We start from the raw sequence: 27,644 nt of genomic DNA, 5'->3' as shown, positions 1-27,644 counted from the left end.
TCTCTCCCGTAGAGCTGTTTTTAAACTAGGATTTGTCAGAGATTTCTGCTTTGCAGATTTGTAGACAGCAGGCACATTGAGTAACGTCACCCCAAGTGCTTTTTAAAAAAATATATATATCCCAAAGCACTTTATTGGTTGAAGTGATGATGCAGAGGAACTGAGTGTTGGAGCACTAATAGAGCAACCCGGTGAATGACCGACATTGGTTGGTTTCGTACTCCATCAGTTCTTGGAGTCATGTCAAGTGGTGAGGTGAGGGGCCCAGCAAAGATGGCAGCATCTTTCCACAGGAAGGAGGACAAATCGGACGGTAGAGTCACACATGGTCTCTCCTGTCTTTGTCACCCCTTCCTCCCTGGACTGAAGCTAACAGAAGATTTAAAAGAAGAAAAGTTACTTTTTTGTGTGTTAAATTCAATGGGGAGCGATATTGGTGTATCTTGTTTTTGACTACTTCATGGACTTTGCAACTGATGTCATTTGAAAAGTAATATCCTTGAATCTCGAACATATCGTTTATTCATTTGTTCTTGAGCTATGGGCATTAATAGCAAGCCTACACTTATTGTCCATCTTTCATTTCCTGGGAAGATGGTGTTGGACCTACTTGATATTTAATATATATGTCCCATAATTTTTCATAGACTAAATTTTCCTTTAACTTGGTACTCACTGCATTAAAATGCATGAAAATTGTAGGAGGGCTAGTTAGCAACATACTGGGCCCAAGTTTCGGGCTGCGCCTTTACCTGGACGCCCGATTTTCGCGCCAGAAAGTGCGCCTAAAAAAAACTTGCCTATTCTCCAGCTCCCTGCAGGTCTTCTGCAGCCGGGCGCAGCGCAGCACGAGTTGTTGGGGGCGGAGCCAGGTCCCTGCGCTGATAACAGGGCCAGGACCTCTGCACATGCGCGCTACAGTAGGTGCGCATGTGCAGTAGCTCCAGGCGCCCAAAACTCTGGGAGGGGCCCAAAGCACGCAGCCCCTAGCCCTGGCCGAATGGCCTCACTGGGGCTGCGTTCATAAGGCTCCTCCCACCCGATCCGATCCCTGCCCCCCGCCCCCCCGCGACTCTCTCTCTCTTTGCCCCCCCCCACCACCCCGGACCTCCGCGACTCTCTTTTCCCCCCTCCCCCCGGACCTCTGCGACTCTCTTTTCCCCCCTCCGCGACTCTCTCTTTTCCCCCCCCCGGACCTCCGCGATTCTTTCTCCCCCCCCCCCCCCCCCCCTCCCCCGAGACCCGACGCCACCTACCTGTATATCCAGCCCGAGGTCTTGGGCCCGGCCGTTCAGCCTCCTTCTCTCCTTCCCTCCCCCCTCCTCTCCTTCCCTCCCTCCCTCTCTCCTTCCCTCCCACCTCTCTCCTTCCCTCCCTCTCTCCCTCCATCCATCCCACCCTCTCCCCTTTCCCCCTCCCTCCTTCTCTCCCTCCCTCCCTCCCTCCCTCCTTCCCTCCCTCCCTCCTACCCTCCCTCCCCACCCTCCCTCCTTCCCTCCCTCCCTCCTCTCTCCTTCCCTCCCTCCCTCCTCTCTCCTTCCCTCCCTCCCTCCTCTCTCCTTCCTTCCCTCCCTCCTTTCTTTCCCTCTCCTTCCCTCCCTCCCTCCTCTCTCTCCTTCCCTTCCTCCCTCCCCTCTCTCCTTCCCTTCCTCCCTCCCCTCTCTCCTTCCCTCCCTCCCTCCCCTCTCTTTCCCTCCCTCCCTCCCCTCTCTCCTTCCCTCCCTCCCCTCTCTCCTTCCCTCCCTCCCTCCTCTCTCTCGTTCCTTCCCTCCCTCCCTCCTCTCTCTCCTTCCCTCCCTCCCCCCTCTCTCTCCTTCCCTCTCTCCTTCCCTCCCCTCCCTCCCTCCCTCTCTCTCCTTCCCTCTCTCTCTCTCTCCTTCCCTCCCTCCCTCCCTCCCTCTCTCTCCTTCCCTCCCTCCCTCCCTCCCTCCCTCCCTCCCTCTCTCTCCTTCCCTCCCTCCCTCCTCTCTCTCCTTCCCTCCCTCCCTCCTCTCTCTCCTTCCCTCCCTCCCTCCTCTACTTCCCTCCCTCCCTCCTCTCTCTACTTCCCTCCCTCCCTCCTCTCTCTCCTTCCCTCCCTCCCTCCTCTCTCTCCTTCCCTCCCTCCCTCCTCTCTCTCCTTCCCTCCCTCCCTCCCTCCTCTCTCTCTTTCCCCTCCCTCCCTCCCTCCCCTCTCCTTCCCTCCCCTCTTCCCCCCCCCTCCTCTTCCCCCCTTCTCCTTCTCCCCTTCCCTCTCTTTCTCCCTCCCCCCCCCCTTCTCCCTCCCCCCCCCCCCTTCTCCCCTCACCCACCCACTCCCTCTCCCCCCGCTGTCAGAAACACGGACACTGACAGACAGAGAGTGAGAGACACACAGACAGACAGAGAGATAGAGACATTGACAGAGACACACTGGGGGGACCGTCCCAGCACGCTGTTGGAGGGCTCCCGGTGCTGCAGTCGGTAAGTAGAAAATGTTTTATTTATTGATTTTTTTAAAATTATTTTTATTAATTTTTTTTGATTGATTGATTTATTGATGTATTTATCATTTATTATTGATGATGGCTTTTTATTTGTGAAACTGAAGTGTTTAATGTTTGTAAACTTCCCTTTAAACAACCCCCCCCCCCCCATTCCCTACGCCTAATTTGTAACTTACGCCTGATTTTCTAAAGTGTAGACAAGGTTTTTTCGAACGTGCAAAAATCTTCACTTACTCCATTCTAAGTTAGTTTGGAGTAAGTTTTCACTGCCGAAACTTTGAAAACAGCGTAAGTGGCCGGACATGCCCCCTTTTGAAAAAAAAATTCTGTTCCAAAGTGAAACTTCCAACTGACTGGAACTGGAGCAAACTAAATGCCGAGAATTCAAATTTCTAAGATACTCCATTCTAAACCAATTGCTCCAAAAAAACAGGAGCAACTCAGGCCGAAACTTGGCCCCACTGTAACTGAGCATATGCTTTCATTTGTAATAGGCTGATAAAACACACAAAGCAACTGTTGGAAGAGAATGAAGAGAAGTTATGCATCAAAGTTCTACAGACTCTTCGAGAGATGATGACCAAGGATCGAGGCTATGGCGAGAAGGTAGCTTGTGTTTCTGGTTGGCTCTTCCGACTGCCCCACGAATAGCTTATTTCCTTTGTGTTGTCTATTGAAATCAATTTGATTTTTTTTTCTTTCTTTCTCAAAAAAAACTAAAATTTAAGCTTTTGAAAGTTTCGGCATGGTGCTATCAACCCATCAAAAGTAAATCCACTTCATGTATAATGTCAGACAAAATATTCTTCATGTCCAAAATGTCTGAGATTCTGTAAAGGTTTATACAAAACACACAGAAGCTATAAATAATGATGAAACAACTTGACAGGTGATTGAGCAGTTTATGTAGATTAAGGTATTCAAAAGTCCTTCTTTCCACATTTGTTATCCATGAGTAATGATCTAAAGTCCGTGTAGTTCCCTTCTCCTCGGCTGATGTCTGCCCGTTTCTGCATGTTTCTAATAATCACTTCACGTTACCACCTCCTTTTGAGTACTAGATGTTCTTTCATAGAACTACCTTTGCACCTCCTCACACCACCCCCCACCCCCCCAAAAAAAAATCAGCCTTGGCTCCATCAGTGCTGGCCCATATTCTAACTGCTGCTGGCGTGTGAAAATGAATGACATATACTTGTAGTAAAAGCATTTAAAGTTTCAGAATTCATATTAAATTTTGTTTAAAATTACCCATGCATTGGGGGAACCCATTTCCTGTTGTTGGTTGGGACTTTCCTTCGGTGTCAGCTCTTCAGTGTATATGGGGGCTCCCCTCCCCCATCAACAGAAACAAATCCACGGATGGTTAACGGGCACTGAAACCATCACTGTTGAAGGAGTAATGAGGAGGGCTGTTAGCCATGCTTAATGGGATTTGGATGTCCCAGTGATTTTTCTGCCTGCATATAGATTTCTCAATAAATATCTCTGACATGATCCCAGAGGTACGATGGAAGAAGAACAACTCCCCCATGTAATGGATCTGATCCAGGAACCACTTCTGAAGTACAAAGAAACATGGAGTATGAAGAATGTCCCAGGTCTGAGCCGCGATCTTTGATTCATCTTGGAGCTGTCTTGGACACTGTTTAAGCAGAGCTCCTTTGGTTTGCCTGAAACTACCATCTTGGGATTGTATGGAAGGGAACTGTAGGACTAATTGGTTTATCCACCACTTTGGACACACCCTCATTCTCTATAGAGCTTATTACTAATCCAAAGCTACCAGAATACTTCTTAAACTGTTCGGGAGATCAGCAAGAAACTACATAACTAAATTATCGCGCTCGACATATCAAGTAAATACTCCAGGAAATACTCAAGGACAGCCTCATAATCTCTCATGCAAGAAACTGCTGTAAGCTTAGAAATCAAATTGGATGGTCGGCTGGTTAGGACTTTAGGTCTTCACCCATTACTTATGCCAAGAACCACTCCATAAGAACTTATATACGCACAATATCTAGTAATATAGTGTTGCCCTCGGGGTGAACAACAACAACGTGTATTTATATAGCGCCTTTAACACTTCACAGGAGTATTATGAGATGAAAAATTTGACACCGAGCCACATAAGTAGAAATTAGCGCAGGTGACTAACAGCTTGGTCAAAGAGGTAGGCTTGAAGGAGAAAAGAGAGGTGGAGAGGTTTCGGCAGGGAGTTCCAGAGCTTAGGGTCTAGGCAACAGAAGGCACGGCCACCAATGGTTGAGTGATTATAATCAGGGATGCTCAAGAGGGCAGAATTAGAGGAGTGCAGACATCTTGAGGGTGGGGTTGTGGGGCTGGAGGAGATTACAGAGATAGGGAGGGGTGAGGCCATGGAGGGATTTGTAAGTAAGGATGAGAATTTTGAAATCGAGGCGTTTCTTAACTGGAAGCCAATGTAGGTCAGCGAGCACAGGGGTGATGGGTGAGCGGGACTTGGTGCGAGTTAGGACACGGGCAGCCGAGTTTTGGATCACCTCTCGTTTACGTAGGGTAGAATGTGGGAGGCCAACCAGGAGTGTGTTGGAATAGTCAAGTCTAGAGGTAACAAAGGCATGGATGAGGGCTTCAGCAGCGGATGAGCTGAGGCATGGGCGGAGACGGGTGATGTTACGGAGGTGGAAATTGGCGGTCTTGGTTATGCTGCGGATATGTGGTCGAAAGTTAATTTTAGGGTCAAATATGACACCAAAGTTGCGAACAGTCAAAAAGGAATCATTGTTACTGTCATTTTCTCATTGGAATTCAGACATTCCAAGAGTGTAACACACGATTGGACCATCCAGTTTGGGCTGAGATTTATTGAAAGTACCACATGGAGTAGTTGAGACGAATAGCACAGATGTATTTATGGGGAAGCTAGATAAGTGCATGAGGGAGAAAGGAATAGCAGGATCTGCTGACAAGGTTAGGTGAAGTAGGGTGGAAGGAGACTCGTGTGGAGCATAGATCATAGTGGGGCCGAATGGCCTATTACTGTGCTGTAAAATCTACGTTTTAAAAAAAAAATCCGACCATTGCAGAAAATCAATACAGTGGGTTTCACTTTAAAACAGAACTCGTGCTTCCTCCAATTATAAAAAATAATAAGCACAGCACTTCTAATAATACTGAAACTCAGCCAGTGTCCAGAACACACAGCCTGTACACAATGCTCAGTGTGCCAATGTGGACTCTTCACTTCTGTTGTACAGCCTGATGGGAAGAGCCGAGGATCTACTGGAGGTGGATGTATCTTCCTTGCCCTTTTTGAAGTTCCATTTGAGACAAAGGAAATCAAAATGCTGTCTTGCACAGTTGGACAAGTCTTGCAGTCATCCATGGGCTGGAAATCAGGTTAACCACTGGTATGGACGCTTAGTAAGTCAGCTGTCTGGAATGATAACTGTGTCTTCTATCCACGATGAGAGTTAGCAGCTTCTGACACTGGATACACTGAGAGGCTCGTCATTTGCTGAACAATGATCATACTGAATCATTTCTCCGTACAATCTACAAGAGGGTTGCATTCCAGAAAGGGTTAAATGTGGACTATATAGGGTGACCTGTTCTAACCTGAAAATACTGCAAAGGGAAAAATCTGCCTTTATGTCACAAGCTCACAAGGAAACAGTCAACCTCTCAGAAACAAGTGGATACAGTACTTGACCACCTTGAACAAAAGCTGGAAATCTGAAATAAAACAGAAAATGCTGGAAATACTCAGCAGGTCAGGCAGCATCTGTGGAGAGAGAAACAAAGTTAATGTTTCCTTCATGACCCTTCATCAGAACTCCAAAATTGTCTAATCTGTTGAATAAACTCTAATTTTCAATACAGATAAAGGTTGCTCATTTAGTGAAGGTTTGTTTACCAAAATTTGTCATCTACTGGACAGTTGTCGATGTTATGAAGAAGAAAGTCCAAAAGCTTGCTATTATGTGGTCCAAACATGCTTCTGGTAGACTGGAATTCTGGTCTTCTAGACCAACGTGAAGATCCCGAAAATACCTTCAGAGCTTGCTGGATTCTGATCTGAGACTAAAGTCCATCGGGTGTTTTACAGCAATGTTCACTCTCACCCAGAAGGTCACTCAGTAGAAAAGCACTCCTTTTCAGATCTGGATGAATGACCGATGGGAAAAACAAGGGAAATTATTCTGAATTCGTTCAAGACACTTGGGAGGCAACAATTGGAGTCTTCAGGGTATATCCTGCAATTTTACATTTCATAAAACTATATGGAGGGGGACACTGTTCGAAATATTACCCCAATTTGCTGATGACACCAGATTTTTGGTACTAGGTGACCAGTGTAAGGAGATTAATTGTTCCAACAAATCTGGATAGATTGAAGTTTTTGCTGCTCCTTGGCCCATCTATTTAATGTGAAAAGGATACAGCACTGCACATTGGCCTTGAAAACATACACCCAGTGGACTTGTATGCAATTGGAAAGGAAAAGACTTGGCTGTAGTTATTGATCATAAATTCAGTTTATGTGATGCCTTTGTCAGTGAAGACAATTAATTGCTGTGTTGCATCTCAAGCATTTTAGTTGAAGCAGATTTTTTGAATTCTGTAACTTATTGCTGAGATCGTATTTGAAGTGTTGGGGGCTATTGTGGGTACCTTACTGTCAAACAGACAAAACCTTGGAGACAATACTGATTCTTCAACAATACAGAGGGAGAGTGCAAAGCATTGTGAATAGTTTCTGATTGTTTTAGCACAGAGCCAGCATGGACACGATGGACCAAAGGGCCTCCTTTTGTTCAGTGGTAATTGAACTTCCTCACTGGAGGGGAGAAGAAAGCAGGTTGAGAAGGTTTAAGTATTGCTAAAATGGATGGGTAATGTGGATTTTTGATCAGCTTTAAGTTAAGCTTTGACTGCAGGACAAAGGATACAAATGCAGAATTGGCAAACCACAAGCACGACTTGAAATGAGAAACCTACTTTCTCACAGAGCTTTGATATCTGGAATAGACTTCAATCAAAAATAGTTGGCGCTATACTGGAGCACTAAAATGCTTTTTACAACCAAATTTGATAAATATCACATTTAAAAACTTGGATTGAAGGTAATAAGTGTAAAGATAGATGATCACGTGCACTGGGAATATCGTCTTTGCAATATGACAGCTCTGCATTGAATAATAATCCTGGTGTTGAAGTGAATTCCTGGAGTTTCATCTTTTATTTTCAGGAGTTGAAGAAATGTGAGCACCATCCCCCGTTTAAAGTTTGACTTGAGGTTATTCACTTTCCTAAGGTCAGGAGATGCTTTCAAATTGTTGGGGATGGTCTATAACATGGTAAATGCAAGAGGTAGCTTGATGGGGGAATAGTCATTTTCCTCATTCAGTACTGTTGTACACTTTATCACATCGTCGCCCGTTTGAAGAACATTGACATCTTGTCCTTGTGACTAAGGATCAGTCAAGTGATTAGCTTGGCAGCTGACGGCCATTATCTGAAACGGCATTGGGATGGAGCATTTCCAATCCCTCCACTGAAGATCATACTGTCAGCAGACCTCACTATTCCACAATGCTACCATGTTTAATATCAAGACAGCACTTGTGGAGCTCTGTTCATGGAGATAGAACTTGAACCGACTGAATATCTATCTCGCCAGCTGGTTGTGGCACATGAAAAACCAAGCACTAATATTGTGACCGACACCTGGATGGAGATCCCACGCCAGGCTTGAAGGCATTTGACAAAAGCTTAATCCTGAACATGGAACAGGTTTTCATACAGTCTGAGGAAAGAAGCTGCATGGAACAATCCTCATTTTCAATCAGAACCTTGGGAGCACTGGAGAGGTGTGGTTTCTGCTGTGACTTCTAATAAGATTGGGGCTACTTGAGATCACCCACCAAAGAGATTATATTTTCACTGGTCAAATTTAAGTTCTTTGTATTTCTATTTCTGCAGGACTGGGACTTGATTCATCCCGGTATTGCACTTAAATGGCAAGGAATCATCTTTGTTAAACATACTAAATGAGCTCTTCCTAGTTGAAAAACACCGGAGATGGTACAGGAGTACTGTCTAGATTGGAATAAAATAGGAAGAAAAGTCATACGAATGGCTGGCACAACATCATCTATTAGTCTAATAAACTACCTTTCTCCCTTCCTGCCTCTTTCCCCCACTGTCTATCTTTTCCCCCCCGCCCCCACCCCCTCCACTGCAGATGGGGCTACATTGGCTTTAGATCAAAACCCATGGTATGTGGAGAACTTCATTCAAAAAATATATAGATTTTTATGTTGAACTTTTTTTTAAAAATGGCTGTCCAGCTTGACATCGCTCTACCCGGTAAGAATTGTTTTGTTCGAAGCCTATTGTGCAGCCTGGATCATTGACATCCTAATATGGAGATTGTATTTTAGGTATCTTTACAGAAAACTTCACCTATCTTGGCCAGTTTATCTAAGAGAGAGGATACCTTGGCACAGGGCCTTTTGCATTGGCTTGGGGATTGAAGAGCAAGCAGTGTTGGTGCTATTGACTTTAACTATCTTTTGGCAGCAAGGAAACGGGGCATTGTTCGAGAGCTGAGAGCCGGGTTAATTTTCTCACTCTGATTTTTATGGTACTGTTGAATTCTGGTAAATATATAGCTAGTTACCAAGACATTAATACATTGGATCAGAGCTTCTGCCAATGCTAGAATAAAACCATTCTACATTTTAGATATTCAGCTGATTTTTTTTTTTTGAATTGCAAAATGTTATTTACACAAATAACTTCTGAAATAAATTGCTGTCCTTGGAAGTGGATTTAGCAGTGAATAGACGACGTCTATTGTGTTAAGAACTTGGAAAAAATAGAGGTAAGGTACTTCCATTTGCATTTTTTTCTGAGAGAATGGGAAATGTGGTAAAACCAGTGCTGTGAATTAATGAGGTAATCTTTTCGTTGGAGTGAATCCTACGGTTTGATGCCCAACATTCACGATTCCTCCTCCACAGTTGACTCCTTAACAAACGACTCATAAAAGTTAATCTGTAAAGTAGTTTACTTGAAACAACACTTATTTTTCTCTCAAAATCTGGAGAGAAAAGCAAGCATACGCTTTACAAACTCCCCATAAAAGATGATCCAAGGAAAGGTGTAAAGTAAATAAGACTTTTGTTTTACACACGAGATCTGGAGACCAAAGCAAAGCAAGACCAATGAAGAGAGTCGTGCCACCTTAACATGAAATTTTACTGTGGTGTCTGTTCATAAAGTAAAACAAAATCGAGTTCCACTAGGGGGCAGATTTTGAGCAGACTATGATGGAGGCCCCCAAAAATAGATAACTTGAGCAGTACTGCACAAACATACACTCTTGTGCATTCAGTAACAGGCAGCATTAGTATTTAATTATTTAATGAAACAATATATCAAGTACACACCAGGCTATCAATCTAAAAGCATGTGATTTTAAAGTCTGTGAGGAAACTTTGTGCAGCTTCCAATATAGGCAAATGAAAATTAAGGACCACAATAACAATGTGTGCCTTAACCTCTTTTGAAGTGGCTGTTGAATTTCTCACTGGCAAGCATAAAAGTCCTGTGTCGTTTTTCAATCTGAGCAAGGTCCAAGAACAGTCATTTTGCCGAGGCCAATTGAGTAGCAGTCATTTTACAACAAAGATTGAATACTTTAAACATTTTGAAACAAACTGTTCTGAACTTTAATAAAATTATGGCAAAGCCCTGCCTTCTACACAATTTCTTCAAAAATATGACTCTTAGTATTCAAAGCAATTGTTGATGATTGGGTGAGGAGGGAGGGTGAGGTGTGGGGGGCAGGGGATTGGGGAGAGCTATCAGATGACATTGTGCTTTAAGCCACACTTGATTCGTCGTCTCTTCCTTAACTACCGCGCTAGATAGCTGGTGGGATTCAAAAAAAACAAATACACTTTTGCCCCAGCAATATGTGGGATTGACTATGTGTAATTCCAGTTAAACAAGAGTGGGTTGTGTCTTGGGTCAAGTTGAAGTCAATCTGATATCATTGTTCCAAACTGCAAGACCTTGGCTGGACTGGCAATGCTGCAGGATTGCTGTCTGTACTGATGTGGTTTTACCTTTAAGAATTTTCTTTTTGACTCAAAACAAGCGTCCCCCATTTGCAGTCGTTACGTAGAGTTCTGCATTCTAGTGTCTTTTGTAAACCAGAAGACCGTTTTGACTGAAATGCTCTTGCACTCCTAATCTCAAAACGGCATTCACTAAGCTTCAACTAAACTTGATCTAACCTAAAATTTAAAGTAAAAGATTTGCATTAACCTATGTACTAATGATTCTTGCTCTCAACTTCCTTGTTTTTTTTTTCTCTCTTTTGACAGCTCATTGCATTTGATGATGAATTGGATGTGGCAGAGGTTGACGATTTTTATTTACACTTTTTACGCCATTGCTCTTTGCTCGAGTATTGCTGCCATAGTGCTTCTGCATACCGTGTGGTTGTCCTCTTGCAATGTTAAAGTAGCATGTGCCCACCCTCTTGGTCATTGGTACATCAAGCCAGTTGAAGCGAAGAGCCCCTTTCAGTGCAGATCCCCACCCTTTAGCACATTTCCATCAATTCTTGGTTGCAAAATGTTGTTGGGTAAGATTATCAAGGGATCTGGGGCCAAGGCGAGTAAATGGAATTGAGATACAGATTGAATGGATGAGCAGGTTCGAAGTGCTGAATGACCTACTCCTGTTCCTAGATGCAAATGCTGCCTGATACATTTCTGGGGATTTGGCAAAATGGAGTCAGCAACAAAATTGAACGTCTAAGCTGTAGATGGAGGGTTTAATGTCTGTGTTCCAGTCCTGCTGAAATGGTAAAAAGCCAAGTTGGAAAGCTAATCGGGAGCTCTAGTGTATTGGGGAGTATTCACTTAGGATGTTTGTGACCAGACTGGAATTTACTGAACAGTTTGTTGATTAGGAATCTGCATATTACTAGTAATATGGTACCTGTCACATGATGCCATGTTTTATTTTTGGTCTATTCGTATTGGTTTTATTGCTTGATCACACTCGTCCCATCACGTCACTCTGTGTACACGTGATGTTGTAAAGGTTTTGAATAATTTGAGCTTCACTGGGTTGAAGGCTGTAATCTCATCTTGAGGCTCTGTCGGCATTCATGATCCCGGCCAAGATTCGATGATGTCGAACCAGCCTCTTGCTTAAATTACAACTTTGTTACTACATTACAAGCTATCTTCCTCAGTGCTGCTGCTTCATAAGTGTGGATGCATTGGTTTAAAAACTCCCAAGAGTTGCTTCTTGGGAGAAGCCAAACAGTTCCAGCTTAGTGTTGCTATGGTGACCACTAACGAGAGTTTACCGATGTAAGTGTCACCGCAGCGTAATAGTCACTGAAGGGCTTTGAATGGATGACGTGCGAAGTTGCTACATAAACAGAAGGATTTATTTATTTAATACTTGTGTAGGATTGATTTTTTTCTGCAGAAGGGGAAGGTGCGTTCTTTGGTGGTCTGTCTTTTTGCATTAACAATCGGGCATTGCCCGTTTAAATTCTTATTTTTTATATATTTTTGATTGAGGGGTGGGTGTGGGGGGAAATTGTTCTTTTTATTCTCCTTTGATTGCCTGGTCTAGGTAGCTTTTTTTTTCAAGTAATCATTTATATATTCCATTTGCACCCCCTTTTTATGAAATTATGTCTTGTTAATTGATTGGCAAATGTTTCATTTGTTTGTAATAGGTGTACTCAGTGCGTGCTCCATCCCCTTCTCTTGCTTGGAATAGGCCCACTCAGTCATGGTTACAAGCTTCACCATTTTAAGAGTTCTCAGACAATGCTTCAGACCTCTTGTTAGCGAAGTAGGCTGTCATCTCGCTATCGCCCAAAACAGTTTATTTTAAGTTTAAAAAATAAATCTGATTGTAAAAGTAATGGTTTTGGGGGGAGGGGGGGGGGATTAGTTTTTAAACTGCAACCAATCAAAAACCAGATACCACCTATAGCTTAATCATGCTTGAAAACCTAAACTACCCAAGCAACCAATTTCTCAGTGGAAACTTAACGAGAAAGATTTGAAAAATTAACCAGGACTGTTTGTGCCAAGAACAGATTTATGCACCAATAACTTAATTACTTGGGCTAAGAACAACAAAAGTATTAGGTGTGTAGTAGCCTCCCAGATTCGACGTTGTTTGAGGCATAAAAAGAATTGACAGTCCTGAGCGAAGGCGGCTGATCTTGATCCAGATGGCTGCCTGGAGGTAGTCCACGTCGTCAACCTTGGACAGAAAGGTGATGGAGCTGAGAGACTGGAAATTCTGGTCTGTGTCTTGATTTCAGTCACTGGGCAGTTTATATAATGGAATGTGGTGCTGGCACTAGTTGGGCCTCATAACAATTGTAGAAGAGAAATGGATCTCTAAGTGTGTCTTTTTTTTTTGTCTTGTTAGCAGCTGAGAAGAATTTTGGACCTTTGATCAAAGGCAGAAATTTGAACCTACAGGTGTGGATTTGAGGAGCACAAGTCACATGCACAGGATCACACCACACACACTCTTTACACCCCCAGCCCGTTCAAATCACAAGCAGACCACTGCCTACGTTTTAAAGCGTTTACAGCTGGTGCAGATTATTTACTTTATCCCCAAGTAGTTGAAGTTTTCTCTCTCTCTCTCTCTCTCTCTCTCTCTCTTTCTCTCTCTCTCCTGCAGGGGGAAACGAATGGAGTCTGATGTAACTGCTGAAGGTTGTCCTACTTTCCGCCCCTGCTAACTGCACGATTTTTGGGTGGCTGCCAACGTTTGTCATGCAGTTACATAAGCTCAGCTTGTTTCCTGGAATTCTGGCCCCTCAGCTGATATGTGACCTTCAGTAGTAATTGCCAGTGGATGTGGGTGGGTGGACAGTGAGAGGGGAAGGGACGGACGGTGGGGGGTGGAGAATGCAGGGCTTTTTACTGTGATGCATTGGCAGTGCAGTGCGAAATGGCCCGGGAAGCAGAGTGAGGTGGGAGGATTAGGCTGTCAAATGCTTATGTACGTCAGCCAGGGTGCTCTTTAATTAATGCAGCACCGACGGAGAGGCTAAGTAGCTTTTTTTTTATGTTGTTGCTTCACTCACTGAGCAATGAAGCAACTGTTTCCCTAGGAGTGGGTGTTTTTCTTGGACTCTTTTGCTGCAGAATCGTACTGTGATGCTAACTATTTCAGCCACAGGCTGATCTGGGAATTAGACACTGTTTTCTGCATGACAGCCATCAGTACATCTCCATGACAACAAGGAGTGTGCTTCTACTGATCAAGACAGGTGCTCACCTGCCAGTATGAACATTTTTTTATTCTCCTCTTCCCTTCTCCATCTTCAAGAGGTAGAAAACATTTCTGCTGATCTGTGTAGTAACGCAACTGAGATCAGCATTTCAATTTGATCTCGTAATATAATAAAAGATCAGAATTTCTTTTTTTTTTAATTTCCTGTTAATCCAAATGAACAGTCCTGAAAAGTTGACGATTGCAACTGAATCTTGACTGTTGCCAGCTGGATGCAATTCCTGGTTGCTCCAGTCCCTGGTTAACAAACAAATTAGACTCGGCCTCTTAAAGGGAAGGTACAGTTGAATGACTTTCAAGTGTGGAAAAACTTGAATCCTTTTTCTTCGTACCCCCAAATGACCTGTGGATTTACTCCCCACATCCCCTTCCTTGAAGCTGGTGACTGATATCTCGAGTTGCCAACTCTGGTGGTTTCACCACATGACCCCCTGTCTCCAACCACCCTGCCCCACACTCCCGCCATTGGTCGCTCGACACGTACCTCCTCGCGCCACACTGCCAAGTGAGCAGACCCTTCCCTACCCGATTGGATTATTCGTGGCCATCAGTCAAACGGCATTTTTCCCAGCTGATTTTTTTTTAATATACCTAACTAACTAACTAAGATTTCAAGGAAAGCTTAAAAATATTTAATTCCCTTATGATGTTTCTCCTGTGGTGTTTGCAGCAGTGCCCTGGAGACTAGCCTCTCATTCCTGGAGCATCCAGGGCAATCCTGGAGTGTTGGCAACCCGACAGACATCAGGGTACAATTTCACAACTAATCATCCAATACTTTTCCGAAGGCCCTATGCTCTGCAATTACCTCCTTACCCTCTCCGCCTCTCTACGTCTCGCTCCTCTAAGAATCTCCTTAAAATCTTAAAGGTTGATCTCTGTTGCGTTACTACACAGAACTTCATTCATGACCCTGGGTAGTGAGTGCTGCGGGGGTGGGGGGAGAGGAGAGAGATGGGAGTGGGGGAGGAAAGAGGAGAGAGACGGGAGTGAGGGGGGAAGGTGGGGGGAGAGGAGAGAGGCGGGGGGGGGGAAGAAGAGAGAGAACGGAGGGGGGGGAGAGAGAACGGGGGGGTGGGGGGGAGAGAGGAGAGAGAAGCGAGATGGGAGTGGGGGGGGCGAAGAGAGGAGCGAGATGGGAGTCGGGGGGGGAGAGAGAGGAGAGAGATGGGAGTGGGGGGGGGGAGAAAGGAGAGAGATGGGAGTGGGGGGGAGAGAGGATAGAGATGGGAGTGGGGGGGAGAGAGGATAGAGATGGGAGTGGGGGGAGAGAGGAGAGAGATGGGAGTGGGGGGGGGGGGAAGAGAGGAGAGAGATGGGAGTGGGGGGGGGGAGAGATGGGAGTGGCGGGGGGGGGGGGAAGAGAGGAGAGAGATGGGAGTGGGGGGGGGGGAAGAGAGGAGAGAGATGGGAGTGGGGGGGGAGGAGAGAGATGCGAGAGATGGGAGTGCGGGGGGAGGAGAGAGATGCGAGTGGGGGGGGGGAGGAGAGAGATGGGAGTGGGGGGGATAGAGAGGAGAGAGATGGGAGTGGGGGGGGATAGAGAGGAGAGAGATGGGAGTGGGGGGGATAGAGAGGAGAGAGATGGGAGTGGGGGGGGGGAGGAGAGAGATGGGAGTGGGGGGGGGGGAGGAGAGAGATGGGAGTGGGGGGGGGGGAGGAGAGAGATGGGAGTGGGGGGGGGGGAGGAGAGAGATGGGAGTGGGGGGGGGGAGGAGAGAGATGAGTGGGGGGGGGGAGGAGAGAGATGGGAGTGGGGGGGGGGGGGAGGAGAGAGATGGGAGTGGGGGGGGGGGGGGGAGGAGAGAGAGGGAGGGGGGGGGGGAGGGAGAGATGGGAGAGAGGAGAGAGATGGGAGAGAGGAGAGAGATGGGAATGGGGGGGGGAGAAGAGCGATGGGGAATGGGGGGGAGGGGGAGAAGAGCGATGGGAATGGGGGGAGGGAGGAAGAGAGAGGGGAATGGGGGGGAGAGGAGAGGGGAATGGGGGGCGAGAGGAGAGGGGAATGGGGGGGGGAGAGGAGAGGAGAGGGGAATGGGGGGGGAGAGGAGAGGGGAATGGGGGGAGGGAGAGGGGAATGGGGGGGAGAGGAGAGGGGAATGGTGGGGGGAAGAGAAGAGGGGAATGGGGGGGGGGAGAGGAGAGGAGAATGGGGGGGGGGGAGAGGAGAGGGGAATGGGGGAGGAGAGGAATGGGGAGGAGAGGGGAATGGGGGGGAGAGGAAGAGGGGAGGGATGGGGGAGAAGAGAGACGAGGGAGTGGGGGGGTGAGGGGAGGGGGAGAAGAGAGGTGGGGGGAGAGAGGAGAGGGGCGGGGGGGTTGGGTGGAGAGAGGAGAGGAGAGGGGCGGGGGGCGGGGGGCAGGAGAGATGCGGGGGGGACGGGGGTGGAGAGAGGAGAGAGTCGGGGGAGAGGAGAGAGAAGGGGGCGGGGGGAGAGAGGGGAGGGAGAGGGGTGGGGGAGAGGGGCGGGAGGTGGGGGGAGAGAGGGTGGGGTAGAGAAGAGAGAAGGGGGTGGGGGGGGGAAGAGGAGAGAGAAGGGGCGGGGGGAGAGAGGGTGGGGGAGAGGAGAGAAGGGGGCGGTGGGGAGATAGGGGAGAGATGGGAGAGAGGAGAGAGAGATATGGGGGGGGGAGAAGAGAGAGATGGGAATGGGGGGGGAGAAGAGAGATGGGAATGGGGGGGGGAGAAGAGAGATGGGGGGGGAGAAGAGAGATGGGAATGGGGGGGAGAAGAGAGGGGAATGGGGGGGGAGAAGAGAGATGGGAATGGGGGGGAGAAGAGAGAGGGGAATGGGGGGGGAGAGGAGAGGGGAATGGGGGGGGGAGAGGAGAGGGGAATGGGGGGGGGAGAGGAGAGGGGAATGGGGGGGGAGAGGAGAGGGGAATGGGGGGAGAAGAGAGAGGGGAATGGGGGGGGGAGAAGAGAGAGGGGAATGCGGGGGGGGGAGAAGAGAGAGGGGAATGCGGGGGGGGGGGAGAAGAGAGAGGGAAATGGGGGGGGAAGAAGAGAGAGGGGAATGGGGGGGGAGGGGAATGGGGGGGGAGAAGAGAGAGGGGAATGGGGGGGAGAGGAGAGGGGAATGGGGGGGGAGAGGGGAATGGGGGGGGAGAGGAGAGGGGAATGGGGGGGAGAAGAGAGAGGGGAATGGGGGGGGGAGAAGAGAGAGGGGAATTGGGGGGGGGGAGAGGAGAGGAGATGGGGGGGGGGAGAGGAAGAATGAGATGGGGGGGGAGAGGAAGAGGGAGATGGGGGGGGGGAGAGGAAGAGGGGAATGGGGGGGGAGAGGAAGAGAGCAATGGGGGGGGAGAGGAAGAGGGCAATGGGGGGGGAGAGCAAGAGGGCAATGGGGGGGGGGAGAGGAAGAGGGCAATGGGGGGGGGAGAGGAAGAGGGCAATGGGGGGGAGAGGAAGAGGGCAATGGGGGGGAGAGGAAGAGGGCAATGGGGGGGGAGAGGAAGAGGGCAATGGGGGGGGAGAGGAAGAGAGGAGTGGGGGGAGAGGAGAGAGAAGGGGGCGGGGTGAGAGAGGGGAGGGGTGGGGGGAGAGGGGCGGGAGGGAGGGGTAGAGAAGAGAGAAGGGGGCGGGGGGGAAGAGGAGAGAGAAGGGGCGGGGGGAGAGAGGGTGGGGGAGAGGAGAGAAGGGGGCGGTGGGGGAGATGGGAGAGAGGAGAGAGATGGGAGAGAGGAGAGAGGAGAGAGATGGGAGAGAGGAGAGAGATGGGAGAGAGGAGAGAGATGGGAGAGAGGAGAGAGATGGGAGAGAGGAAAGAGATGGGAGAGAGGAGAGAGATGGGAGAGAGGAGAGAGATGGGAGAGAGGAGAGAGATGGGAGAGAGGAGAGAGATGGGAGAGAGGAGAGAGATGGGAGAGAGGAGAGAGATGGGAGAGAGGAGAGAGATGGGAGAGAGGAGAGAGATGGGAGAGAGGAGAGAGATGGGAGAGAGGAGAGAGATGGGAGAGAGGAGAGAGATGGGAGAGAGGAGAGAGATGGGAGAGAGGAGAGAGATGGGAGAGAGGAGAGAGATGGGAGAGAGGAGAGAGATGGGAGAGAGGAGAGAGATGAGAGAGAGGGGAGAGAGGAGAGAGATGGGAATGGCGGGGAGAGGAGAGGGGAATGGGGGGGGGAGAGGAAGAGGGGAGGGAGTGGGGGGGTTGGGAGAGGGAATGGGGAGTGGGGGAGAAGAGCGACAGGGGAGTGGGGGGGGGGAGAAGAGAGGTGGGGGAGTGGGGTTGAGGGGAGGGGGAGAAGAGCGGTGGGGGGAGAGGGGCGGGGGAGTTGGGTGGAGAGAGGAGAGGGGCGGGGGGGTTGGGTGGAGAGAGGAGAGGAGAGGAAAGGGGCGGGGGGGGCGGGGGCAGGAGAGATGCGGGGGAGGACGGGGGTGGGGAGAGGAGAGAGGCGGGGGAGAGGAGAGGGGCGGCGGGTGAGGGGAGAGAGGGTGGGGTAGAGAAGGGGGCGGGGGAGGGGAAGAGGAGAGAGAAGGGGCGGGGGGAGAGAGGGTGGGGAGAGGAGAGAAGGGGGTGGTGGGGGAGAGGAGAGAGAAGGGGGCGGTGGGGGAGAGGAGAGAGACGGGGATGGTGGGAGAGAGGAGAGAGGAGAGAGGAGAGAGATGGGGGCAGGGGAAGTTGGATGCTCTTATAGCCGGGTTTGACTCTCTGTGGGGGCTGTCTTGTCCAAAGCTGACCCTGTCCTTACCTGAGGCAACACATGCACGTCTATTAGAAATTGTTGGTTGGGGAACCTGGGCTGGGTTTTAGATGTGTATGCAATACCCTAAATGGACAAGGGCTATCCGTGAAGCCTGGCTGAGGTTTTCTTGAATTACTGACAATGGGAAGGCAAGCCTGGAGTGTGCTTCCTTAACCCCAACTGAACACATCAGAATTAGAAGTAAATACATTAAAAAAAAATGGTTTGTGTGCAGCGAAACTCGTGATACTTCTTCGGACAACATTTAAGGAAGTAAGAGTTTGCAATTTTTTTAGCCCTTTATCACCTACTCCGGACATTCCAAAGCAACACATGATGAATATATTATGTTTCAGGAGTAGTTACTAGTTTTGTAGGCACATGTGACAGTCAGAGTGTGCACAGCAAGGTCCCACAAACCACTGCAAAAACTTGCATTTATATAATGCCTTAAATGTAGCAAAACCTCCCAAGGCGCTGCTTCAAACAAAATCTTGATACTGAGATACATAAGGAGATAATTAGATTTTAAGGAGATTCTTGAAGGAGTGAAGAGGTTTAGGGAGGGAAATTCCAGAGCTTAGGGCCCAGGCAGCTGAAGACACGGCTGCCAATGGTGTAGCGATTAAAATCGGGGATGCACAAGAGGCCAGAATTGGAGGAACGCAGAGATCTCCGAGGATTGTAGGACTGGAGGAGGTTACAGAGAAGGGGCAAGGCCATGGAGGGATTTGAAAACCAGGATAAAATCATTTTTAAATTGAGGCGTTGCTGGACCGGGAGCCAATGTAGGTCAGCGAGCAGATGAATACATGACCAAGTCATCTGTGGTTTTTTTTTTCTGGTGTTGGTTGAGTGAAGAATGTTGGTCTGGGCATCCTGCTTCTCTTCCACTAGTGCCGTGGGATCTTTCACATCCCTCTGAACAGATGGCAGATGGTGCCCCAGTTTAATATCCCATCGGAAAGAGAGTGCCTCTGACAGTTCAGCACACTCTCAGTACTGCACTCAAGTGTCAGCCTAGAGCATGTGTTAAAGTCCGTAGTGAAGCTTGACCCCATGACCTTCTGATCTGGCCAAAAGTGCTGCAATCTGACTGGCATTGTCCTTTCTCAAAAAAAAAAATCACGCGCATCTGTCCGTTTGTAACTTGTTTTTTTCACTGTATTTGTGTAGAACCACTTGTGCCAGGGTGTTACCTGTAGCAATCTCGCCTCCAAGTCAGAAGGTCGTGGGTTCAAGTGTCACTCTTGAGACTTGAGCACATAATCTAGACTGACGCGTTGTTGGTGCAGTACTGAGGGAGTGCCGCACTGTCGGAGATGCCGTTCACTGGATGAGACGTTAAACCGAGGCCCCGTCTGCCGCCTCAGATGGATGTAATAGATCCCATGACACTATTCGAAGAAGAGCAGGATAGTGCTCCCCGGTGTCCTAGCCAATATTTATCCCTCAACCAATATCACTCAAACAGATGATCTGGTCAGAATCTCATTGTGGGAGCTTGCTGTGCACAAAATGCTTGGCACATTTCCTGCATTACAACAGTGACTACATTTCAAGAGTATTTCATTGGCTGTAAAGCACTTTGGCGTGCCCTGAGGTCGGGAAAGGTGCTATAGAAATCCACGTCCTTTCTTTAAGCCTCCAATGTCAAGAGCTCCATTAGGGGCGACCCTGTAGCAGAAATGATCCAGCCACATTAGTGTCTGAGGCACCACAATCCTCTTTGAATGGGATTTTGCCTGGTGCTTCTGACTGAAAGGTAATTACACTTGTGCAGCTTTCCCTTGGTTGCTAAATCCATCCTGCAAAATAAATAAGGTGTAATTACTGAACCTCATTCAATGAATGGAGTGTGAGAATTATTAATGTGATGCAGAGGAGCTTTCCTGGTGAATGATTGAACTGTATTCTGCACAGAGGACGTTGAACTCTGGAATGCCTTGTTTGTCAATCAGTAACACAGTAAAACACTGATAGGCAACAGGGACTCTGAACAGGATATGTGTGTCGTAATGGGATGTTTGCCATTGGAAGAAAAATGGGTTCTTTGTTTTACCTGTGTCAAAACTGACTACAGATTAAGTGACCCAGCAGTTTAAGTTGTGAGAACATGGTGCTCCTTGCCGGGGGGGGGGGGGGGGGGTGGGCATTGATTTCCACGTACAAGGGAATGTCCATCATTCTGACTCACTGGGTGAGTTTCTTAGCCCAGGTTGCCAAATGGAATCTGCCCTGTCAAGGAGTCAGCACAGACAGTCTGCCCTCCTTCTGTGCTCTAGGGCACTGTGCTACATGAAAGGGGGAGGGGGGGAGAAATAAAGTACTTGCATTTATATAGCACCTTTTACGACCTCAGGACGACCCAAAGCGCTTCACAGCCAATTGAATACTATTTGAAGTGTTGCAATGCAGAAAGCACACCCAGCCAATTTGTGCACAGCAATCTCCCACAAACAGTAAAGTGATAATGACCAGATAATCTGTTTTTAGGTATTGGTTGAGGGATAAATATTAGCCAGGACACTGGGGAGATCTCCCTGTTCTTCTGTGAAATAGTGCCGTGGGATCTTTTTTGTCCACCCAAGAGGGCAGACGGGGCCCCGGTTTAACATCTCATCCAAAAGAAGGCACCTCCCTTAGTCCTGCACTGGAGTGGCAGCTTGGATTATGTACTCAAATCTCTGGCTTGGAACATGAACCCCGATCCTTGTAACTCCGAGGCGAGAGTGCTATTGCTGAGGCGTGGCTGACTTACCTGCTTTTTGACCCATATTTTGGAATTGTGTGTAAGATAAGTCTTTAATCGTGTGAGACTTTGAAACTCATTGTCCTTTTAAATGTTTTTAAAATTCCTTTAAGTGGGCTGCTGCAGTGATTCATCAAATCAGACACATTTAAAGGAGAGATATCGCTGAGCTAATCTGTGGGAAAACCCACTGTGTTTTTCCATGAAATTAGGGAGTGGGAGGAAAGAGAACAAGCTTCTGATCTGTTGCATCTCAGCAGAAATCTCTTCCTCATATTTCACGATCGGGCTGTATTGTTGGAAGCACTGCGTTTCCCAGTAAATATTCTAAACTTTTAACCTTTACCTGCCACACACCGAGGCTGCCAGTTCACAGCTGCAACGATGAGTCTGTTCCGGGCGAGGGGTACAAACAGCCTTCCTTTAGTATGGACCGACTTCCGATTCAGCATTTCTTTCATTTGTGTTAAATTAGATGATATTTGTTTTGTGGTATGAATGTGCTGCCAAAAGATGTCTATTTTGTTCGCTTCTGATTGCAGATGCTAGTGCGAGGGGGATTAAACCAAACTAAACAGACTAACCTGTTTTCTCAGATTTGGCCTTTCTTGTGATTTCACTGAATGATGGGCATGAAATCACCTCGAAGACGGCGCATGGCAAATAGTAGAAAGCTACGACACTAATGAATGCGCTCTGCTGTTGTCAGCACCCTCACACATCTGAGGCGTGAAGCTAAGTGGCAGCTGCCTGGTATAGAGGCAGCTGCCTGGTGTGCTGACGGCAGTGACTGCGACATCATCTGGCCCCTGAGCTCAGTGCATTCGCTTTATCTTCTCCTGCCTCTCAATTAGCCCCCCGCCTCTCCCTTTGCCCCTTCTCGCCTCCCTCCCTCCTGTCCTCACCTACTCGCCTCGTCTCTCCTCCTCCCCTCCCCCTCCCCTCCCCTGCTCGCCTCCCCTCCCCTGCTCTCCCCTGCTTGCCTCCCCTCCCCTGCTCGTTTCCCCTCCCGTCCCCTCCCCTGCTCGTTTCCCCTCCCCTCCTCTCCCCTCCCCTCCCCTACTTGCTTCCCCTCCCTTCCCTACTCAACCGTCTCCCTCCGTGGCTGAAGGGCCCATTCACAGTTTCACGTTGGGAAAAACCTCCCTCACTCACTCACTCACCTGAATCCTTTTATCATTTACATACCTAAATTAGAAGGTTGAGGGGTCGTCCAAACTCTGGAAATACGAATCGGGCTTATACACCCTGTTCTGATAATTTAACCCTTTCGACATTGGCCTGAAATTATACTATACCCATGACACTCTTCTAATTTGTACACAACCCTTCAATGCCTCTGAGCAAGATTATTAATTTAAAACCAATTAAGGCTTTTTCTGTTGAGTTCTAATCTTTTGATATTGACTCTTCTGTAGTGTATCATAAACTGGATTAGATCCTAAATAACAAGGTGAAAGGACTGGGCTCAGTCGAGGTTTGGTCCTTTTTAAATGATTCGTCATGCCTTGCACTATATTCAGAGACTGTTTCAGTCTATCCTAAAGGTCAGCCTTGGCATAGTGGTGGCACACTTGCATCAGAGTCAGAAGATCGTGGGTTCAAGACTTGCTCCAAAGACTTCACAGAAGCTAGGATGACACTTCAGAGCTGCACTGTCCAAGGTTCTGTCTTTCAGCTAAGATGTTACACCAAGGTCTCGTTTCCTCCCCCGCCCCCAACTTCAGGTGAATGTAAAAGATCCCATGCCACTATCTGAAGAAGAGCAGGGGAGTTCTCCTGGTGTCCTGCTCAATATTTATCCCTCATCCAACTTCACAAAAATAAATTATCTGTCCCTTTCATCTCATTGCTGATTGTGGAACCTTGCTCTGCGTAAAATGACTACATTTCAAAAGTAGTCTGGTGGCTCAGAAGTGCTTTGGGACGTCCCGAGGTCATGAAATGTCCTATATGAATACACGTTTGTTCGTTATAGATAGGTATTGTGTGGGTTGCCCAGAGAAAAATTACTACTGGATCGCTCCCTTGGATTTGTTCTTGGGTGGGCCAAGTGAGTTATAGTCATTTAGCTGTGTTCAGATATGTAATAGTTAACAGTAAGCACCTGAGTAACTGAAGAACGGAAATGCAGCTGGAACAGGATGTGAAAATAATGCAGTTGTTTGCTGTATAATTACTTCTGGAATCCAATTTTCAATTGCTCTAATTGCTGTGAAGCAATATTAAAATGATTCATCAAGCTCGGTTATCACTCTAAATTTGAGTACTTCGTGAACCTAATCACAATGGCTTAAAGTTGTGTAGATGTGGCACAGTTGCTGTGCAGTCAATAGTTAGTCCCGAACTTGCATTAAGTTTAATACATTGTCAGCCAACCCCATGGATGCAGGATAGGGATTTATCCAGTTGAAAGCCCAGTTGACGTTCACTATAATGGGTTTTATATTGGTGGTCATTTAGTTTGGATTCTGGGAGAGCGGTGTCTCGGAGTTGGCTCCTTTATCTTGGGGGCAAAATCTAAGACCCCTTTTTTCCGTGGCTCAGGATCACTGGTCTCCCGGAATCCATATTAAATAAGCGCCAGTGAGTGCCGAATGTTCCTCATTGACTAATCTCTGATGTTGATTGTCCCAGTTTACTGGAGAAAAATCACAAGCCCCCACTTGCCTTCATCTTTTTACCTGCTATATACACCTACACGATGTTCGTCCTTCATGTGGTTGATGTAATCCTACCCTTTTCTCCACTATTGAGGTGTTTTTCCCTGGGTTTTACCCAGCTGCAGGAAGTGGGCATCTGAAATTCAAGTTTGCTCTCGCTTTGTTCTCCAGTGTTGTCAGTCAGAAAAACATTTAGTCAGAAGTTTATCAAGCACCCCTGAGACTTCAGAATTCCTGACACCTGCCAAATATGGTTTCTGAGTGTCTGGCTGTTGAATCTCTTCCAAATGGTGCTAGTGCCCGATGACAAACCGTGTCATTTCCTCCACAATGCAGGTGTGCCTGAGTTTCAGCTGAGCAACCAAGTTTAAATCAAAAGAAGAGCTTATTTTTATTTTTCAGTTCACCTGCGCTTCAATCTAGCATTACTGTCACTGCAAGAAACCAGCCTGCTTAACTCTCCAAGAAAGTTCACTTGACCTGATTGCAGATCAACCATCTGATTCAGTACCAACCTCAACACTGCTGTTCCTGGGACCATTCAGGCCATGTGTTTGGATATCATTTGCAATGTAATTCTGACGCTGGGCTCGAATGAGAAACTGTTTCTGAAGAGCTGTCAAATGTTGAAGCCCCCAACTCTTCATGCTGAATTAAAGGATGGTAGATATTGGTGATCGGGCATAATCCAGTCTGTTCCCTCTTTTGATAGTTCAACGTACAGATGGCAAGTATCCAGAGTGTCGGTGGTTCCCCAGGGTTGTGCGTACAGCAAGGCCCCGCCCCGCCCATTTGCTAACCGTGCTGTAAATGTTTCTGCGGCCGCAATCGAGACTCCAGGACGGTATGTTGCTTCCCTGGTGCAAGGGTCAAGGATGTCTCGGAGCGGCTGCAGGGATTCTGGAGGGGGAGGGTGAACAGCCAGTTGTCGTGGTGCATATAGGTATCAACGATATAGGTAAAAAAAACGGGATGAAGTCCTACAAGCTGAATTTAGGGAGCTAGGAGTTAAATTTAAAAAGTAGGACCTCAAAGGTAGTAATCTCAGGATTGCTACCAGTGCCACGTGCTAGTAAGAGTAGAAATAGCAAGATCGTTAAGATGAATACGTGGCTTGAGGAATGGTGCAAGAGGGAAGGACGTTTTTGTTGTTGAGGGAGTGCAGCGAAGGTTCACCAGACTGATTCCAGGGATGGCTGGACTGACAAACGAGGAGAGACTGGATCAACTGGGCCTTTATACACTGGAGTTTAGAAGGATGAGAGGGGATCTCATAGAAACGCATAAGATTTTGAAGGGATGGGACAGGTTAGATGCGAGAAGAATGTTCCCGATGTTGGGGAAGTCCAGAACCAGGGGACACAGTCTTAGGATAAGGGGTAGGCCATTTAGGACTGAGATGAGGAGAAACTTCTTCACTCAGAGAGTTGTTAACCTGTGGAATTCCCTGCCGCAGAGAGTCGTTGATGCCAGTTCATTGGATATATTCAAGAGGGAATTAGATATGGCCCTTACGGCTAAAGGGATCAAGGGGTATGGAGAGAAAGCGGGAAAGGGGTACTGAGGTGAATGATCAGCCATGATCATATTGAATGGTGGTGCAGGCTCGAAGGGCCAAATGGCCTACTCTTGCACCTATTTTCTATGTTTCTATGATTCAAATTCCTGGGACATTGGAACCAGTTCTGGGAAAGGCGGGACCAGTACAAACCGGACGGTCTGCACCTGGGCAGGACCGGAACCAGTGTCCTAGGGGGGGTGTGTGTTTGCTAGTGCTGTCGGGGAGGGTTTAAACTAATATATGGCAAGTGGATGGGAATCTATGCAGGAAGACAGGGAAGTAAAATGGGGGCAGAAGCAAAAGGTAGAAAGGAGATAAGGAAAAGTGGAAGGCAGAGAAATTAAAGGCAAAGATCAACAAGGGCCACAATACAGCATAATTCTAAAAGGACAGAGTGTGTTAAAACAACAAGTCTGAAGGCTCTGTGTCTCAGTACGAGGAGCATTCGTAATAAGGTGGATGAATTAACTGCGCAGTTAGCTGTTAACGGATATGATGTAATTGGGATTACGGAGACATTGCTCCAGGGTGACCAAGGCTGGGAACTCGACATCCAGGGGTATTCAATATTCAGGAAGGATAGACCGAAAGGAAAAGGAGGTGGGGTAGCGTTGCTGTTAGAGGAGATTAACGCAATAGTAAGGAAGGACATTAGCTTGGGTGATGTGGAATTTGTATGGGTAGAGTTGCGGAACGCCAAAGGGCAGAAAACGCTTGTGGGAGTTGTTAACAGACCACCGAACAGTAGTAGTAAGGTTGGGGATGGCATCAAACAGGAAATTAGGGATGTGTGCAATAAGGGTACAGCAGTTATCATGGGTGACTTTAATCTGCATTTAGATTGGGCTAACCAAACTGGTAGCAATGCGGTGGAGGAGGATTTCCTGGAGTGTATAAGGGATGGTTTTCTAGACCAATATATCGAGGAACCAACTAGAGAGCTGCCCATCCTCAACTGGGTGTTGTGTAACGAGAGAGGATTAATTAGCAATCTTGCTGTGCGAGGCCCCTTGGGGAAGAGTAGCCATAATATGGTAGAATTCTTCATTAAGGTGGAGAGTGACACAGTTAATTCAGAGACTACGGTCCTGAACTTAAAGAAAGATAACTTCGATGGTATGAGACGTGAATTGGCTAGGATAGACTGGCGAATGATACTAATAAGATTGACGGTGGATAGGCAATGGCAGACATTTAAAGATCACATGGATGAACTTCAACAATTGTACATCCCTGTCTGGCATAAAAATAAAACTGGGAAGGTGGCTCAATCGTGGCTAAGAAGGGAAATTAGGGATAGTGTTAAATCCAAAGAAGAGGCATATAAATTGGCCAGACTGGGAGAAATTTAGAATCCAGCAGAGGAGGACAAAAGGTTTAATTAGGAGGGTGAAAATAGAGTATGAGAGTAAGCTTGCGGGGAACATAAAAACTGACTGCAAAAGCTTCTATAGATATGTGAAGAGAAAAAGATTAGTGAAGACAAATGTAGGTCCCTTGCAGTCAGAATCAGGTGAATTTATAATGGGGAACAAAGAAATGGCAGACCAATTGAACAAATACTTTGGTTCTGTCTTCACTAAGGAAGACACAAATAACCTTCTGGAAATACTAGGGGACTGAGGGTCTAGCGAGAAGGAGGAACTGAAGGAAATCCTTATTAGTCAGGATATGGTGTTAGGCAAAGTGATGGGATTGAAGGCCAATAAATCCCCAGGGCCTGATGGTCTGCATCCTAGAGTACTTAAGGAAGTGGCCCTCTCAATAGTGGATGCATTAGTGATCATTTTCCAACATTCTATAGACTTTGGATCAGTTCCTATGGATTGGAGGGTAGCTAATATAATCCCACTTTTTAAAAAAAGGAGGGAGAGAGAAAACAGGGAATTATAGACCGGTTAGCCTGACATTGGTAGTGGGGAAAATGTTGAAATCAGTTATTAAAGATGTAATAGCAGCGCATTTGGAAAGCAGTGACAGGATCAGTCCAAGTCAGCATGGATTTATTAAGGGGAAATCATGCTTGACAATTCTTCTAGAATTTTCTGAGGATGTAACGAGTAGAGTGGACAAAGGAGAACCAGTGGATGTGGTGTATTTGGACTTTCAAAAAGATTTTGACAAGGTCCCACACAAGAGATTAGTGTGCAAAATTAAAGCACAT

The 27,644-nt window shown here is 47.4% G+C and overlaps 1 protein-coding gene across 1 annotated transcript in view; it reads left to right on the top strand.

Moving 5' to 3' along the window:
* Positions 1-27,644, top strand: part of itpr1b (inositol 1,4,5-trisphosphate receptor, type 1b) — a 593,020-nt gene that overhangs the window by 312,866 nt on the left and 252,510 nt on the right. The window contains exon 37 of the mRNA XM_070894815.1: positions 2,960-3,071. Within this exon, the coding sequence (XP_070750916.1) occupies positions 2,960-3,071 (112 nt within the window). The remainder of the gene's footprint in view (positions 1-2,959; positions 3,072-27,644) is intronic.

The sequence above is a fragment of the Pristiophorus japonicus genome, chromosome 12, assembly GCF_044704955.1.
Source record: "Pristiophorus japonicus isolate sPriJap1 chromosome 12, sPriJap1.hap1, whole genome shotgun sequence".
Classification (NCBI taxonomy): Eukaryota; Metazoa; Chordata; class Chondrichthyes; family Pristiophoridae; genus Pristiophorus; species Pristiophorus japonicus.
The sequence above is the reverse complement of the archived record's forward strand: the minus strand, read 5'-3'. Positions and strand labels throughout refer to the sequence as shown.